The 19,501-nt window shown below is 41.6% G+C and overlaps 1 protein-coding gene across 1 annotated transcript in view; it reads left to right on the top strand.

Moving 5' to 3' along the window:
- The window catches only part of nol6 (nucleolar protein 6 (RNA-associated)), a 110,644-nt gene that overhangs the window by 81,888 nt on the left and 9,255 nt on the right, over positions 1-19,501 (top strand). Inside the window, exons 22-25 of the mRNA XM_080214038.1 lie at positions 3,589-3,713; positions 5,848-5,937; positions 7,884-8,084; positions 13,797-13,898. Of these exons, the coding sequence (XP_080070164.1) occupies positions 3,589-3,713; positions 5,848-5,937; positions 7,884-8,084; positions 13,797-13,898 (518 nt within the window). The remainder of the gene's footprint in view (positions 1-3,588; positions 3,714-5,847; positions 5,938-7,883; positions 8,085-13,796; positions 13,899-19,501) is intronic.

Consider the following 19,501-nt stretch of genomic DNA (forward strand, 5'->3'; position numbering starts at 1 on the left):
GCACGATTGCACAATGCGGTGATGAAATATCTGTCACTAAGGATTAAACTTAATTAGATTAGGCAGAGTGTATTTATTCTATTTTCTTTGGCAGTCTTAATGTTTTGTCAAAGTTTCGACTTCGATGCACTCAAAAACAAGATATCTTCATTAGTTTTCTTTTGTCCAGAAAGAATTATCTTCAGGGCACGTCTGTAGTTGCATCTGATCTTCTTTTCAGGAGGTGGACTTCCTTACTTGGATTCAGAAAGGTTTTGATGAGTTGCAAAGTTCTCCTCTTCTTAGCAGTGATTACTCTGCAAAGCTTAGGGTATTCTTACTACATGATGTTTGTGGTTATGACTTCTCCATTTAATAAGACCCAAGTTTAAAAGTGCCACGCCCAGGCTTTTCAGTGGGTTAACTTTTTTTCTGCTCACTTTGTCATAAGTGTTTCATTGAAGCAGTGCAATATTTGCTCTTTCTGAAAGTGCATACTCAGCCTATTCCCCATTTAAAAGAGTGGCACAAGTTTGCAGCAGTCAGAACTGGTATTGGCTTATTTACTGTTTCCACTTTCACCTCCAGCAAGGCATGAGGGATTAGTAGCTTTTTTTATCCCTAGGATTGGGATATCAATTCAGTTGCTTCTGCCATGTGCATCACCAGCTGCAACATTCAATTTGTACTTTTCTATAGTTTCTTCACAATCTTTCTTCATGCCTTCTCCAAGGTCATCATGTTCACAAGATGCTCTTCCCCCACTCCCAACCCTGTTTTGTTCGAGACTTCTGATCACCTGGCTCCCCTTCCTGACCCTTGTTTTAGCTTATTGTCAATGATTCCCTCTGCTCTACTACTGTCCCATCTCTCTCTCAGATCTACTCTCATTATGCCACTCCTCCAAAAACTCACCCTTCACCCCACCCTCATCCTTGCAAACTACTGCCCCAGTTCCAACCTCCCTTTCTTCTCAAGTCTTTATAGTTAGCTTGCAGATCTGTGCCTATCATTTGCACGATTCCATGCCTGAATATATCCAGTCAGACTTACACCCTTACAATAATGAGGAGACAGCCTGATCAATGTCACAGAAAACATCCTGGACGGAATTTTTCTGTTCTGCCCACCACAGGAATCGTAGCGGCCGGGGATGGACAATGCAAAGGTCTGTTGACTTTTGGGTGGGAATTTCCGGCCTTGCGGTGAGTATGGTTGGAAAATCCCGCTCTCCTCTGTGACTCACTGGGATACTGTTCCTTCATATTATTCTTCACCTGTCAACAACCTTTGACAAATTGATTGCACCATCCTCCTTCAATGCACCCCTTCCTTTGTCCAGCTGAGTGCTACTGACCTTGCCTGGTTTCTTTCTCACCTATCCAGTTGGAGCCAGAGAATCTTCTGGAATGCTGCTCTTTTGGCTCTGAGGTTCTTCCTATCTTTTCTTCTCCCCAATTCTCTTTTCTTATTTCAGTATTATAAGAGGTTGAGCAGATTTATTTTATTGCACAAGCTTTTGGAGCGCTGTCCCTTCATCACGTGAGTCACCTGATGAAGGGGCAGTACTCTAAGTTCGTGCTACCAAGTAAACCTGTTGGACTTTAACCTGGTATTGTGAGACTTCTCACTGTGCCCACCCCAGTCCAACGCCAGCATCTCCACATCATGGCTATTTCAGTGTTGTTTACAAATTTGAACACTACTCCCTTTAACTCTGTCCAACTTGTTGCGGTACACAGCGAACAGAAACCACCTTAGGTTAGAACCAGTGGCTGTCTCCAAGCATTCTGAATCATTGCCCTTGCCTTCCACTTTCTGTTTCCCGCCTTCGAATCCAAAAGTAACAAAGATGTTAGAAACCTGTAATAAAAATCAAAACTGCTAGAAATAATTGGTAGTCAGGCAGTGACTGTAATAGCGGCTTCTAATGAGCAATCATCAACCTGAAACCTTAAGTGTTTCTCAATCCGCCGATATTGCCTGACCTGTTGAGTATTTGCCACATTTTCTGTTTTTATTTCAGGTTTTAAGCCAGTTCTCCCACTAATTCAGACACTTAATCTTCTCAAATTTGTCAGAAGCTTTTTGAAATTCCTTCTCATTATGCCTGTTGCATATTTGTCATGCCCTTGAGCTTTTATCGTGTTTGATGTACTCCAAATCTCTCGGATATATTCTTTTCATTTCGGTATTTAAGAATTTTATCTTCAAGATTCCAACATTTTTCACAGACTAAACTAATTGGGTGGCATGGTGGCACAGTGGTTAGCACTGCTGCCTCACAGCATCAGGGACCTGGGTTTGATTCCTTGCATGGGTCACTGTCTGTGCAGAGTCTGCACACTGTCCCCGTGTCTTTGTGAGTTTCCTCCAAGTGCCCTTGTTTCCTCCCACAGTCCAAAAGACATGCTGGTTAGGTGCATTGGCCTGCTAAATTGGCCTATAATTATCTAGGCTAGCCTTGTCTCCCTTTTTGAAAATGATGTTACGTTTGTTGCACCCCAATCCTGCAGCATTACATAGATATGGAATGAGTTTTTATTTGCTGCTACTTGCCCCATTTCCTTCCAATTCCATGGATGTTTTCTGGAATGGACTTCCCTTTCATTAAATTGATCTTACTCTATATACCTAACTATGACTGTAACACTACATACATTCTGCACTCTCTAGTTTCCTTCTCTGTGAATGGTATGCTTTGTCTGTGTACCATGCAAGAATCAATACTTTTCACTGTATATTAGTATGTGTGACAATAATAAATTAAATCAGATATTGACATTGGCATTTTGTCCTTCGTTTAGTCTTAAACAAATAATCTAAATTGCTTTATCATAGCATTGCTGAAGAAACCCACTTTCCTCAACATCTTGCAATTTATGATTGGAAGCTTTCTAAGGGCATGATACAGCATGTGTTGCAGCGGCAGGTGTAGGTGGTTGCAGATTGACCACGGCCAGTTTACTGAGTCTCATTCTGAAGCATAGTCACTTTTAAACAAAAAATATAGCCCTTGGTCATAATTGCTACCCCAATCTTCTGTTTCCCAATAGAACTTCTGATTGCAGCATATATAATGTGTAGATGTTTCTTCCTTCTACAGAATATACATGTTCCATTGAACAAAGAACAAAGATAACTACAGCACAGGAACAGGTGCTTCAGCTCTCCAAACCTGCACCGACCATGCTGCCTGACTTAACTAAAACTCCCTACTCTTCCAGGGACCATATCCCTCGATTCCCATCCTATTCACGTACTTGTCAAGAGGCCCTTAAAAGTTACTACTGTATTTGCTTCCACTACTTCCCCCGACAATGAGTTCCAGGCACCCACTACTGTCTGTATAAAAAATCTCCCTCGTACATCTGTTGAGATGCAAGCAGTAGATCAAGACACAAAGATGATGATCTGATGTGCTCTATTTGAGTGTATTGTATAATTGGATAATGAGGAAATTTGCAAGGAGCATAATCCAAGATTAATAAATTGTTTTGTCACTGAGATTTACTAATTGGGCGTGTTCTTGAGAGGAGAATTTGTCTATAGCATATTGTGTAATATGAAATGACATCTCAAATGATTTTTTGTTGCTTATATTTATAGAAACTGAACTTGCTGAGATTAAGAATGACTTTGTGGCCGCAAGGACTCAGCATCCTGTTATGTTTATTGTGACACCCAAAGAAAGAAAGAGTTCAGTATGGACAAAAGGGCGACCATCTGCTCAGGTAAGTATAGTTCATCATTTCTTTCATTTTGTAAAGTTTCATAATGTGCATGGATGCATCCATGCAGATGTTTGGTTATTAATAAGTTTTAGGACATGCGTTGTTAGTTTTTATTTATCCATTTGTGGGACATGGGCGTCACTTGCCAGGCCAGCATTTATTGCCCATTTTGGAGGGCAGTTAAGAGTCAACCACATTGCTGTGGCTCTGGAATCGCATGTAGGCCAGACCAGGTAAGGACGGCAGATTTCTTTCCCTAAAGGACACTGGTGAACCAGATGGATTTTTCTAACAATTGACAATGGTTTTATGGTCATCAGTAGATTCTTAATTCCAGATTTTATTTTATTGAATTCAGATTCCACCATTTGCTGTAGCAGTGTTCGAACCTGAACATTTGCCAAATTTCTGGATTGATAGACTAGCGATAATTACATTGGGCCATCGCCTCCCTATGGGGGGTGTTTATGACTGCAAATAGATGAGGATGTGCATATAATGATGCAATTGGTTGGCAATTCATCACCCACTGCTTCAGTCCAATCTGAGTAATCCAAGGAAATTAAGAGGTGTAATTTCCTTTTGTGTTGGAAGAGAGGTCCCCCACACACGACCTACGTGGAAAATATAGGGCGAAGAAATAAAAATGTTTGAAAAAACGGGGAGAGAAAAATATTTAGCAAAGTGTACAACATTTGAGAAAAATACCACATACAGAATTCTGAGGAATGTATGGAAAGTGGGTTTAATAGCCAAGGGATTATGTCCCTATTTTAACTCTATCTATAAAAGTGACTGTTGGATTGTTGTAAAAACTCCCATTGGCTTACTAATGTCCTTTATGGAAAGAAGCCAGCTGTGCTCACATGGTCTCGCCTGTATGTGAGTCCAGTACCAAAGCATTGTGTTTAGCAAGCTTTCTCAGATGACTTGGCGACCACTCAGCTGTACCAGCCAAGTCAATGAGAATAGGCAAGAAATGCCAGTTGTGCCAACAACACCCAAATCCTGAGAATAAGAAAAATGATTTAAAATGTGCATTAGCACAGGCAGTCTTTGTTGGGCAGTGCTGCCCCTAAGAATTCGATCTCTCTTGAAAGGAAGAGGTCATGATGGTGCTGTGGCATACAGCTTTTCCTGGCTTGGGTCATTCTCTCTGTGTGGAGTTTGCACATTCTCTCCATGTCTGCGTGGGTTTCCTCCGGGTGCTTCGGTTTCCTCCCACAGTCCAAAGATGTGTGTGTTGGATGGATTTGCTAAAGCAAATGCTTGGGTAATGGGGATAGGGCTTGGGTGGGATTATGGTTGGTGTAAACTCAATGGGCCAAAATGGCCACCTTCTGCACTGTAGGATTCCATGATCTAATATGATTCTATGCATTTTTTAGTCTTGCTGAAAAGGAATTCATTGCAATTGAGATTCAAAGTTGATAGAGAGTTGAAATCTCTCTCAGTTCAAAATATCAAGCCACTAATTTTATTAAATCTAATATTTTCCTACATAAGAAATAGAAGCACCCCCTTGAACCTTCTCTGCCATTCACTAAGATAGTGGCTGATCTGCTCATGGCTTCAACATCTTTCTGCTTGTCCTCGATAATTTTTGATTTTCGTAGCTGAAAAATCTCTTTAGCTTAGTCTTGAATATATTCAGTGATCCAGCCCAGCTTCTCTACTGTCTGAGGTAGTGAATTGTCTGAGGTACTGAAGGTTAATGATTCTTTGAGAGAAGAAATTCTCCCTCGTTGCCATCTGAAATGGAAGACCCTTTATTCTGAAACTGTGTCCCCTAGTTCTAGATTTCCCCCACAAGGGAATCATCCCCTCAGCAAGTATACTTTCAACCTCCCTCAGAATCATTTTTGCTTCAATAAGATTGATGCTCATTCTTCTAAACGCCACTGAGGAATAGGTCCAACCCCTACTCAAAATCACAATCTCTTCATTCCAGCAATTAACCTAGTGAACCTTCTCCGAATGTCTCCAATGCAAGAATAATTTCCCTCCTTAAATAAGGAGACCACATATTTTAGTTCGTTTGAAGAAGTTCGCAAGACATTATCCAATCCTAGCCTTTCCTCACGGCCTTTTGGGATTTGATCAAAGTAAAATGATAATTAATGATTTTTTTCAGATTCTTCAACGACTGGCAGAGCTCGCAAGCCAGTCATTGCGAACACTAGAAAGACAACTGATGGATCCATTGGCTGACTGTGATCTCAAGGTACAGTTTGGATATTGTATGCAGCAAGTTGATTTGTATTGATAAGATGTGGATATCCTAAATTAGTTGAAATGCAAAGCGGACCTCAGATTTAGAGTGGTTAACATTGCTGCCTCATAGGGACCCGGCTTCAATTCCTGGCTTGGATCACTGCCTGTGTGGAGTTTACACGTTCCCTGTGCGTCTGCATGGGTTTCCTCCACGTGCTCCAGTTTCTTCCCACAGTCTGAAAGACATGCTAGTTTGATGCATTGGCCCAAACACGTGCTGGAGTGTGGCGACGAGCAGATTTTCACAGTAAATTAATTGCGGTGTTAATGTGAGCCTTTTGGTGACTAATAAATAAGCTTCACTTATGAATCTCCTGCTTTTGTTGACAGATTAATTACTCCACTTTGTAGTTTCTCAGAACGATGCCGTAAAAATGAGGAAAATCTGAGAGTGCTATAAAATATGGAAAATACTGCTAATTTTGCCAATGAACTTTTGTTAATGAGTGAGTCAGCATCTGAAAGGGAAGGAGTTGTTAATGATTTTAGAATAGATCCATTATTGGGGTCTTGATCCAGTCTTGGGGTCCGGGTCCACAGGACTCTTAAATCGGCCTCGCAGGTGGAGGAGGTGGTCAAGAAGGCGTATGGTGTACTGGCCTTCATTAATCGAGGGATTGAGTTTAGGAATCGGGAGGTAATGCTGCAACTTTATAAGACCCTTGTCAGGCCTCATTTGGAGTACTGTGCGCAGTTCTGGTCGCCTCACTATAGGAAAGACGTAGAAGCTATTGAGAGGATACAGAGGAGATTTACAAGGATGTTGCCTGGACTGGGAGGCATGCCTTATGAAGTTAGGTTGAGGGAGCTGGGTCTCTTTTCCCTGGAGAGACGAAGGTTGGGAGGCAACCTGATAGAAGTTTATAAAATGTTGAGAGGAATAGATAGGGTGGATTCTCAGAGGCTATTTCCCCGGGTTGAAATGGTCGCTACGAGAGGACACAGATTTAAGGTGCGGGGAGGAAAGTACAGAAGTGATGTTAGGGGTAAGTTTTTCACTCAGAGGGTGGTGAGTGAATGGAATCGACTGCCGTCAGTGGTGGTGGAGGCGAACTCGCTGGGGTCTTTTAAAAGACTTCTGGATGAGTATATGGGGTTTAATGGGATTGGGGGTTATAGATAGGTCTATAGATTGGTAGGTGTTGATGTGATCGGCGCAACTCGTGGGCCGAAGGGCCTGTTTGTGCTGTAGTGTTCTATGTTCTATGTTCATTATCAATACTAATGCCCCAATTTATTGAATGACTTTCTGTCATTTTGTACCTTTTGCTTTCTCATTGCTCCGTGGAAGTAATGAATTGTCTATTTGGAACTTGGACCCTGGACAATACTGTGACTTTGCTGCTTTTTTATCTGTTAAAATAATGAATAATCTGGATTCATACCTGGGGGTTCTAGTGGGAATCACCTCAATCGACAGCCACTTGGGTATATGGAAGTGAAATGTTTTAAATTAATATACTTTTTGTTCAAGAGTTCATGTAATTGGAACGTTGCTGTGAAGACTTAAAATGAGCTGAAGAAGGAATTTTATCATCTTAATTTCTTTCCCACACTCCTATTTCTGCCATTCTAGAGTATTTTGTTCAAATAGTTACTGCCTGTAAGCCAACTATAAGTTAATTTTTAATTATTTTTCAGGCACAGAAGCCTAATTGAATGCATTATTGTGATTGTTCTGCCAGAACTGAAATTGGCTAACAGTACAGAAAAAGCAATGGTTTTACAGTTGATTGTAAAATAGAAAAGACTTGGTTTAGACGTATGTTCTGACAGTTTTATAGATCAGTGGTTTTCAAATGTGGCTGTGTGGACATTTCCTACAAATCTGAAATAACCTCTGACTCAAATTCATACATTGTATCAATCCATTTTCCGTCCTTTTTCCCTCGTTAGACGGTATTCCGGCCACCTTTAGATATTTACGATGTCATCATTCGCCTGAACCCTAAGCACGTTCCGAGACATCTTGAAGCAGTTGACAGGCCTAAAGCAACGTTCTACAGAGGAGCATTAAAGGAGGGTGCAGAATCCAATTGTTTAAAAATGCCAGTGGTGGACTATGATCCAGTACAGTGTTACCTTCGTGAATTGAGGGTGAGTATTTTGTATTGATGTACGGTCATTATCCTCTCAGGCCATGTGCAGAGGCCGTCACCCTTCTGTTTTCTTTGGAAATTTACATTACAGTTTCACGAGAAAGGCTAAAGCAAGTAGAACACTAGGTTAAGAATAACCAAGGCTAATGAATCATGTGGAGGAAATATTTTGATACTAAACTATATAAGTTATATGATTCGAATGTATTCAGCGTGACATACAAGATTGGAACAGAGCACTTAGGTTTCTCGTCCAACCCAGAGCTCAAAAACCATGCGCAGTGATATCTGGTTGTGTTCATGATTGTTTTCACCAGCTCCTTGGATAGTCCATTGCAAGCATCTTGGGCTCAACTGTACTGATCAATTGGTGCAGCGAGCCGAGAAGAAGATGTGTCAGGCATTCATGCTGAGTGTGAACCAGTCTTGCATTGAAATCCATCCTCCCAGCCGTGTTTTGCTTGCACGAGGGCGCAGAGCTGATCTAAATATTAAAATTAACTTGCCTGGCACGGCCATTTCTGCCCTCCTCGGACTCTTCTCTCCCCCCACCTGACTCCCGTTGGCAAGAAGACTTGCTGATGAGAATCACTCGTGGTTCCCGCCATATTGTAAGATCGCCTCATATTTGTTCTGCTCATTCACTTCCCTCCTCCTGCGTTACTGTCCTTGGAGCCGTGCTGAACAGTTTTTTGGGATTCATCATGCTGTTAACCTAAAGCCCTTGAGCACCTTAATAAGTTTCCTTTGCACGTTTCTCTTAAGGGTAAGAAAAACAACTTTAATTCTCTACTATGCAACTTAAGCCACGGCCGGCAAGTATTCACTTGTATCTTTTTAGTTTACATATACAGTGTGTGTTTATCTGAGACATGGGGTCAGAGTTCGCATGGAATGGCATCCATTCTGTGGTCGGGGAGGAAGGTGGGGGTATGGTCGGGAGGGTAGTTGGAATGTTTGGGGTGGGGGGCAGTCGGGGCAAGGGCTGGGTGAGTACCATAGATTTTGAGGAGTTAGAAGTGGTTTTAATTCTTGTAACTTTTGCTGGGTAACTATTCCTGTAAGGCAATTAGAATGATTGGACGTCTGCGATTCAAATGAAGGTATTAGAAGATTGCCAGTGGAGGATAATTACCCGATGGAAGCTTGAATTTCCTGGGCAATTGCCATTCAGCCCTTATGTGGGGACTTCCAGAGGGTGATCCCCCAGTGCATCTTTGCTGTTACGACACCCTGTAATGGAAGTTATGGTTTGCAATGTGCATGATTTATATCTGCAGATGAACATTGATATTTTACATAAAAGCAAAGTATTGTGGGTGCTGGAATTCAGAAATATAAAGAGAAAATGCTGAAAGTACTCGGGAGGCTAGGCAGCATTTATGGAGAAAGAAACTGTTAATGTTTCATGTTATAATTCAGGCCAGAAACTCTGAAGTGTTTATGAACTCCACCCGGATCCTAAGTTTTGCAATTTGAATTTGGCTATGGTAAGCTTGAAATGTTTCACCTTAAGTATGGTTCAAATGACCCACTAGGGAGCTTTTATCATACAAAGTTTATTTAAGAATACAGCTAACATGTAGCAATAACTTTTACCAATTATAAACAAGAAACAGAACAACTATGATATTGTATAAAAATTAACAACTTTGTGAAATATTTACACCAGACAAACTTCCCTATAAACGCACACCTGCCACAAGTTTAACACAAAAAATAAGGATACTCAGGTGATGCTGGAACTTAGTCCTTTGGGTAGAAAATTGAAATTCTGACTTATTAGTTTTGTAACTTCTAGCAGATCTTGAGGTAGAGATAATGTCACTGTAGGTCTCTAGCTTTTAGCCAGCAAACCACTGCAAGAAACAGAATTCTCATTCCACAAAGGCAAGAAGACCTGCTTCCAGCTAGCCAGTAGAATCTGTAACACTGGGGACAGGGAACAGTATATCCAGCCTGAAGTAAAAACACCCTGTAAAACTAAGAACAGCAGCCAGGAGCCCAAAACTGAAAGAACATAAGAACATAAGAACATAAGAAATAGGAGCAGGAGTAGGCCAACTAGCCCTTTGAGCCTGCCCCGCCATTCAATAAGATCATGGCTGATCTGTCGTGGCTCAGTTCCACATTCCCGCCCTCTCCCCATAACCCTTAATCCCCTCTCTCATCAAAAACCCATCAACCCAATTCAATTTTCAAGTTTGCTGACGACACCATTGTAGTGGCTCGGATCTCAAACAATGACGAGACAGAGTACAGGAATGAGGTAGAAATTCTGGTGAACTGGTGCAGCAACAACAATCTCTCCCTCAATGTCAATAAAACGAAGGAGATTGTCATCGACTTCAGGAAACGTGAAAGAAAACATGCCCCTGTCTGCATCAATGGTTGCGCAGTAGAAAGGGTCGAGAGCTTCATGTTTTTAGGTGTGCAGATTACCAACAACCTACCCTGGTTCCCCCATGCTGACACTATAGATAAGAAAGCCCACCAGAAGGAAAGTTAGCATGTCAGCTACAAATCTCAACAGCCTATACAGATGCACCATAGAAAGCATTCTTTCTGGTTGTATCGCAGCTTGGTATGGCTCCTGCTCTGCCCAGGACAGCAAGAAACTACAAAAGGTAGTGAATGTAGCCCAATCCATCACGCAAACCAGCCTCTCATACATTGACTGTGTCTACACTTCCCATTGCCTCAGCAAAGCAGCCAGCATAATTAAAGACCCCAGACATTCTCTCTCCCACCTTCTTTCTTCCTTTGGGAAAAAGATACAAAAGTCTAAGGTCATGTACAAACTGACCAAGAACAGCATCTTCCCTGCTGCCTTCAGACTTTTGAATGGACTTAGCTTGCATTAAGTTGATCTTTCTCTACACCCTAGCTATGACTGTAATACTACATTCTGCACTGTCTCATTTCCTTCTTTGTGAATGGTATGCTTTGTATAGTGCGCAAGAAACAATACTTCTCACTGAATGTGACAATAATAAATCAAATCATACTTCCTGTGACAATTCAAGGTTCTAAAATATCCTGGATGCTGCAGGAGGCCTAGAGTAAAAATAAACAAAACCCCATTTAAATCATTGAAGCAGCAATAAAAGGACACCTATGCAGGCAGCCGGTACCACAATGCAAAAAACAGAACTTGCTCCCAACATGATTTAAAAAAACATTTCTTAACAGCACATCAACATCATGTTTGGGTTGACGTCTTTTTATACCAGATACTCATGGATAATTTACAGCAGCAGTTTTTGATTTTCCAATAGAAACAGAGAAAACAGACGTAGATTATTTGGTCCTTTGAGCCTACTCTGCCACTCAACATGCTGCTGCTTATTTTCACTGACAACCAGCCTGCCCAGCATCTTCCTTGATGTCTGCAATTGATGGCCTCATTTTCTTTCTGACCCTGTCCTCTTGCACGTATTTCTCTTGCATTCTGACCCCTTTTCATTCCTGCTGCCCTACTGGCCTTTCCCACTTTCCTTGTTTATCTTTCCCAATTCATCTTCTGAAACTTTTCAGCACGGACCTGAGGTACATTATATTGATTCGTTGCATTTGTCAACACGGCTCAATTAAATGTGCAATTGGAATTTAGTTTGACAACGGCACTCAAAATGACTGAATAGATAGTGCCTCGTGGACAGAAACAGGCACTGATTGCAAAATCAACCAGTGTACTTCAGTCTCACAACAGTGCTTCATAACCAACAGGGGGGGTTATGCAAGATGTGTGAGACACCTGGCTCTTATCTCCGGCTCTAATCCAATTATTCAAAGACTTTAGAGGAATGGCAACTTAAAGTACATGTGCTAACTTGGAGAACTTATTTCCCTGTCCGATACAATTGGCTTGCTTTTTCATTCAATTAATCATGTGCAAGCAGAGAAATGTTCTACTCAGTAAACTGCTTACAGGCGTATTTTCTCAGGAGTTATCCAGCCAATTTGATTCACTGCCAGAAGCAATATAACCAGCTTCTAATTTATAAATTGAGAATTTTTTTTTCTCCTAAGATCTTGCTTTATGTTATAAGTATGCTGTTCTTTTGCCATGGTTGATGTGAACTAGGCCAAATACACCCCTGCGTTCTACTTGTGTCAACCAGTTCCACAAAGAACTTTTAACTTTTCAGTAATCTATTTCTATAGGAGCATGTGCACAAAATGGCCGTTGCTTCCTCATTGCATAAAATAACATTTGCTTCAACACAAAGTATTTCACTGTGTGTGAACTGATTGGAGACATGGTAAGCACAATATTGTGCTTTAGAGTCCCAAGAAGAGCCAGTCATAGAGATTTACAGCATGGAAACAGGCCCTTCGGCCCAAGTTGTCCATGCCCCCTCTTTTTTTTGAAACCCCTAAGCTAATCCGAATTACCCGCGTTTGGCCCATTATCTCTCTATACCCATCGTACCCATGTAACTATCTAAATGCTTTTTAAAAGATAAAATTGTACCTGCCTCTACTATCTCTGGCAGCTTGTTCCAGACACTCACCACCCTCTGTGTGAAAAAATTGTCCCTCCGGACACTTTTGTATTTCTCCCCTCTCACCGTAAACCTATGTCCTCTAGTTTTAGACTCCCCTACCTTTGGGAAAAGATATTGACTATCTACCTTGTCTATGCCCTTCATTATTTTATAAACCTGTATAAGGTCACCCCTCAGGCTCGTATGCTCCAGAGAAAAAGTCCCTGTCTACTCAGCCGCTCCTTATAACTCAATCCGTCAAGTCCCAGTAACATACTAGTAAATCTTTTCTGCACTCTTTCTAGTTTAATAATATCCTTTCTGTAATAGGGTGACCGGAATTGCACACAATATTCCAAGTGTGGCCTTACAGTTTCAACAAGACATCCCAACTCTTGTATTCAATGTTCTGACCAATGAAACCAAGCACGCCGAATGCCTTCTTCACCACTCTGTCCACTTGTGACTCCACTTTCAAGGAGCTATGAACATGTACCCCTAGATCTCTTTGTTCTGTAACTCTCCCCAACTCCCTACCATTAACTGTGTAAGTCCTGCCCTGGTTCAATCTACCAAAATGCATCACCTTGCATTTGTCTAAATTAAGCTCCATCTGCCATTCGTCAGCCCACTGGCCCAATTGATCAAGATTCCGTTGCAATTGGAGATAACTTTCTTCACTGTTCGCTACGCCACCAGTCTTGGTCATCCAATCAATTGAAGATGGGGACACCTGGTGTCTCTCTGATCACAGATTTGAAGATCTTGTCTACTTTTACATTAACAAAGAAGAAGAATGTTACCTGTCCCAATCCTGCGTTATGCTTGGAGAGAGCATTTCAAGCTATTTAACATAGGGGTGAAATTCCAGTAGCTTATTTATGGTAGAGTGGGATGAAATTTGAAGTCATCTTTTGAGATAATGCGCCATCAATTTGAGTGTATTTCTTCTTTCTCTCCTCCTTGACCTGTTCATTGTATTCGTACCAATAACTAAACGGGCTTTGAGCAAATACGGGTAGCAGTTTAGGTACAGTGTCTTGTTTGTGGATCATTTCAAGGTCAACATTTTACCAGATGAATTTTCCCTTCTCAGTTATAAAAGTTGTCCTTTTTAGTTTGGACTTGAAATCTATTCTAGCTCCATTAGTAGGCAAGCATTGATTGTTTGAACATTAGTTTTGAGGTGGATCTTAATTGCAGTGATTATTCTGTTACAGAGTGCTTTTGGAGAGTTTGCGCTATTTTTCTACGATGCCTATGGTGGAAGTTTGATTGCTGTGCTTTGGAAACCTCAGGCTTTTACACCTCAACCTTTTAAGGTATGCACAACAGAACAATTTTGGAATATTTGAACTAAATTGAAGTGTACTATTGCATTGCTATTAATAACTTCAAATTCTGTCTTAATCAAATTTTAGTTCAGAATAAGATGGTGTCAACTCTTTAAAAAAATCCTTTTCATATTAATGTTCATTTTCTCATGAACCCATACGTGTCACTTTATTATGACCTGTAGCTGGGTCGGGACATACCACTGGAATTCCACTTTTAATTGGCAGGTAGGATATGTGGTAGCTTAACTGCAATATACATCGAGAGTTTCTCAGAAGATGAATAATACAGGCACCACAAATGTACTTTCTCTAAAGCTGAAGATAATAGGGCCTTTGTTATCCAGTGAAAGAACTGGAGTAAAATCATGCCCTTGCCTCCACTGCAGGTGTCAGTTGTGTTCAGTTAAGCTTTTGGACAGTTTGGAGATTTACATTTTGTCTTAATATTAAAATTACTAACCTGTAATGCTGTTTGTTAATCTGTAGGTGAATATCAAATGAATCCCAGTAATTTTAATCCTTTCTTCCTTTTGAACATTAGTCTTTCTGCCAGTCCCTCTACTGAGTTTGCTGACTGGCTTTGTGAGTGGAAGATCATTTCTCACAAATTTGATTGAGTTTTTTGAAGGGTTAACCAAGGAGGTCGATGAGAGCAGTGCAGTTGATGCTGCCTAATTGAACTTTAGCAAGGCCTTTGACAAGGTACTGCATGGTAGGTTGTTGCATAAGGTTAAATCTCACATGATCCAGGGTGAGGTATCTAAAGGGATACAAAATTGGCTTCTTGCCAGAAGCCAGAGGATGGTTGTAGAGAATTATTCTTCAAACTGGAGGCCTGTGACCAGCGGTGTGCCTCAAGGATCAGTGCTGGGTCCACTGTTACTTGTCGTTTGTATTAATGGTTTGGGTGAGAAGATAGGAGACATGGTTAGTAAGTTTGCAGATGACTCTAAGATTGGTGACATGGTGGACAGTGAAGAAAGTTATCTCCGATTGCAGTGGGATCTTCATCAATTGGGCCAATGGGCTGACGAATGGCAAACAGCGTTTAATTTAGCCGAATGCAAGATGATGCATTTTGGTAGATTGAACCAGAGCAGGACTTAGTTAATAGGGTGTTGGGGAGAGTTACAGAACAAAGAGATCTAGGGATACATGCTCAGAGCTCCTTGAAAGTGGAGTCACAGGTGGGCAGAGTGGTGAAGAAGGCATTCGGCCTGCTTGGTTTCATTGGTCAGAACATTGACTACAGGAGTTGGGATGTCTTGTTGAAGCTGTACAAGTCATTGCTTAGGCCACACTTGGAATACTGTGTGCAATTCTGGTCACCCTATCACAGAAAGAATATTATTAAACTAGAAAGAATGCAGGAAAGATTTACTAGGATGTTACTGGGTCTTGATGGATTGAGTTATAAGGAGAGACTGAACAGACTGGAACCTTTTCTCTGGATCTTTTCGAGATCACCCCTCAGCCTCCTACCATCCAGAGAAAATACCTTATAGAGGTCTATAAAATAATGAGGGGCACAGATCAGCTAAATAGTCAATATCTTTTCCCAAAGGCAGGGGAGTCTAAAACTAGAGGGCATAAGTTTAAGATGAGAGGGGAGAGATACAAAAGTGTCCACAGGGGCAGTTTTTTCACACACAGGGTGGAGAGCATCTGGAACAAGCTGCCAGAGGAAGTAGGAGAGCCAGGTACAGTTTTGTCTTTAAAAAGCATTTAGATAGTTACATGGGTACTATGAGTATAGAGAGATATGAGCCAAATGCGGGTAATTGGGATTAGCTTAGGGGTTTAAAAAAAAAGGCAGCATAGACAAGTTGGGCCGAAGGGCCTGTTCCCATGCTGTAATCCTCTATGATGCTATGACTCTATGATGCTTCATTTGTTCACGTACCCCTTCTCACTAATTGAGCCCAATCTTACCGTTTGTTCATGCCACACTCCCGCTGCAGCAAAGTCAGAGAAATTGACACCCGTCCATGGGATGGGGAAAATCCCGGCGGCATGAACAGCTATAACATTCCGGCCATTATGGTTATAGACTACACCCTGCATTGAATATCCTTGTTATCTCTCCCTTTCAACAAGTAATGGTTGGCTGCACCCTCGCTAATCCTATTAACTAAAAAACATTCTATCTCAATGACTTTGCTAACTGGCTCACCACATGAGATTTTTATACTTGATCATTAGAACAGTTAAAGCACAGAACAAGATCATTTGGTCCATTGAGTACCACAGGACCAGAAGCTCCTCTATCACTGAGTGGCAGTTCTATCCATCCCAGTCCTTTTTAGAGCAGGAATCATTCTCTCCTTCTCTAGTCCCTCCACATTTTTTAATAATGTGAATGCCAGAACTGGCAAAGAAGTCTGAAGTGGGGTCTAACCAAGGTTATTCACAGTGTTACAATAATGAAGTTTTGGGACAGTGCCTTCAGTTTAAGGTAAAGTAAAGGGGGTCATGTAAGCAGTGCTGAAATATATTTTTACAGTAAGCCTAGGTGGCTTGATTGTTAGGAGCCCCCAGGGAGACAGAGATAGTAGCATGCACGCTAATGATGAAACAACAGTGAGTCCCAGATAAGTGTTGAGAATGTCAGATTGTAAAGAATTGTGCTTCAAACTGTCCATTTACTTCTAAGGTGAAAGAAAGTTGGGATAGAAACATAGAACATTACAGCACAGTACAGGCCCTTTGGCCCTCAATGTTGTGCTGAGCTATGTCCAAATCCAAGAACAAACTATCCCACTCCTTATCATTCTGGTGTGCTCCATGTGCCTATCCAGTAACCGCTCGAAAGCTCCTAAAGTGTCCGACTCCACTGTCACAGCAGGCAGTGCATTCCACACCCCAGCCACACTCTGAGTAAAGAATCTACCTTGGACATCCCTCCTATATCTCCCACCATGAACCTTATAGTTATGCCCCCTAGTATCAGCTACATCCATCCAAGGAAATAGTCTCTGCACGTCTACTCCAACTATTTCCCTTGATCACCTTATAAACCACTATTAAGTTGCCTCTCATCCTCCTCCGCTCTACAGAGAAAAGCCCCAGCTTTCTCAACCTTTCCTCATAAGATCTACCCTCCAAATCTCCTCTGCACTCTCTCCAGCTCTTCCACATCCTTCTTATAGTGAGGTGACCAGAATTGAACACAATCTTCCAAATGTGGTCTCACCAACGACCGGTATAGTTGCAGCATAACCGCATGGCTCTTAAACTCAACCCCCCGTTAATAAACGCTAACACACTATAAGCCTTCTTCACGGCTCTATCCACTTGAGTGGCAACCTTCAGAGATCTGTGGATATGAACCCCAAGATCTCTGTGTTCCTCCATGTCCCTCAGAACCCTTTCATTTGATCCTGTAATCCGCATTGAAGTTTGTCCTACCAAAATGAATCACCTTGCACTTATCGGGATTAAACTCCATCTGCCACTTTTTGGCCCAGCTCTGCATCCTATCAATGTCTCTTTGCAGCCTACAAGAGCCCTCCACCTTATCCACTACTCTACCAATCTTGGTGTCATCAGTAAATTTACTAACCCACCCTTCAGCCCCCTCTTCCAAGTCACTGATAAAAATCACAAATAGCAGAGGACCCAGCACTGACCCCTGTGGTACACGGCTGGTAACTGGCCTCCAGTCTGAAAACTTTCCCTCCACCACCACCACCCTCTGTCTTTATGATACAGCCAGTTAATTATCCAATCGGCCAAATTTCCTTCTATTCCACACCTTACCTTTTTCGTGAGCCTACCATGGGGAACCTTATCAAACGCTTTACTAAAATCCATGTATGCGACATCAACTGCTCTATCTTCGTCCACATACTTAGTGTGTAGATCTCGAGGATAACTAGTTAGTATTTTGACCTCGGTAGAAGGCCCATGTGATTCAGGTTACCACGAGCGGGGACAGGTCTAAGATATTCCTGAAAACTCCCAGACAAGGTTAGACTTCTACATTTGAGCGAAGGAGAGCAGCTACTGGCAGTAAGCTGCTGTAGTTCACTGCACTGGAACATGGTGGGCTTCTGGATTAGTAGTTTAGCGATAATACCACTAGGCCGTTGCCTCTGTACTTATCTACTGTCTTTTTACTTCTTTGATGAATTCATGAGGGTTGGCCAAGCATGACCTTGCCTTTTGGAATTGGTGATGACTGCTCATTATTGCATTTTTCTTTCCCAGATGCTTTTCATTACAGTTGACTAAGGATTCCATTACCATATACATTAAACCAACTAGTCCCAATCTAATGTTCTGTCTCCCTATTCACAGAGAAATCATATTTAATCAGGAAACGAACTAATGTGTCTTTTAGACATATCCCCGGTGATACTGCTTTTTAATTTCTTGCATTCTCTTGAATCAAGGAACACAGAACACACAATTGTATGATTAAGCACCAGCAAAAATCAGTCCTGTCACACCTTTGTGTAAACTGATGTGAGGATATCTTGATGGTCTGTAAAAGTTTTAGCTCATATATCCCCTTGACTGTTGATTTTCTTTCTGCTGTTGACATTGTTTTTCAGCCTTTCTTGTTGGTTGCTACTATTTATGTTTTCATTTGTCCTCCAATATTTCTTCTAGCTATCCTTAGTTTCTTTTGTCTGAATCGCTGTCCTAACTTATTTTTTGTTTCCACGGACCTCTTTAAAATATATTAGCTGAATTTGTAGTTTGATCTAAGCTGCTTATTAAACATTATGGTCTAGGTCTTGCTACACTTCTCTGGGGAAAAAGAAATGGCATGTACTTCCCTCTGATAACAACCTGTATTTAGATAACACCTTTAGCACAATGAAATGCCCCAAGGCACTTCACAGGAGCATTATTAAACAAAGTATGGCACTAACTACATGAGGATATATTAGATCAACTGATCAAAAGAGGTCAAAGAGGTAAGTTTTATTAAGTAAAGTGAGATAGAGGGAAGGTATTCCAGATCTTGGAGCGTAGGCAACTGAATACAAAGTGATCAGTGGTGGAGTAATTATAACCAGAAATGCAAAGACGCCAGAATTATAGGGATCAAAGGATATCGGGGGAAGGTAGGACCAGAATAGTGGGGGGAAGGTGGGATCAGGATATTAAATTTGATGATCACCCACTGTCAAGATGAATGGTGGAGCAGGCTCGAAGGGTCCAGCGTCTGCGTGGGTTTCCTCTGGGTGCTCTTGTTTTCTCCCATAGTCCAAAAATGTGCAGGTTAGGTAGTTTGGCCAGGTTAAGTTGCCCCTTAGTGTCCCCAAAAATGTAGGTTAGGGTGATTAATAGGGTAGATATGTGGGGTTAGGGGAATAGGGCTTGGGTAAGATGCTCTGTCAGAGACTTGATGGGCCAAATGGTCTCATGCACTGTAGGAATTCCAAAGGTGTCTCAGTTGTCCAGAATTCACTGATTCTCCTCCAGGATGCATCAGGGTTCCTTCTATTCTGCAAGGTCTGAGAATTCTTGGGTGCTTTCAGTAGCATCTGGCCTGGTGACCCTCCAAACTCTCCTTAAGCACCTCACAATGGAGGACACCCCAGTTTGATTCCAAAATCAGAAAACACTGTTGGTTT

The sequence above is a fragment of the Carcharhinus amblyrhynchos genome, chromosome 1, assembly GCF_965287045.1.
Source record: "Carcharhinus amblyrhynchos chromosome 1, sCarAmb.v2.hapA, whole genome shotgun sequence".
Taxonomy (NCBI): Eukaryota; Metazoa; Chordata; class Chondrichthyes; order Carcharhiniformes; family Carcharhinidae; genus Carcharhinus; species Carcharhinus amblyrhynchos.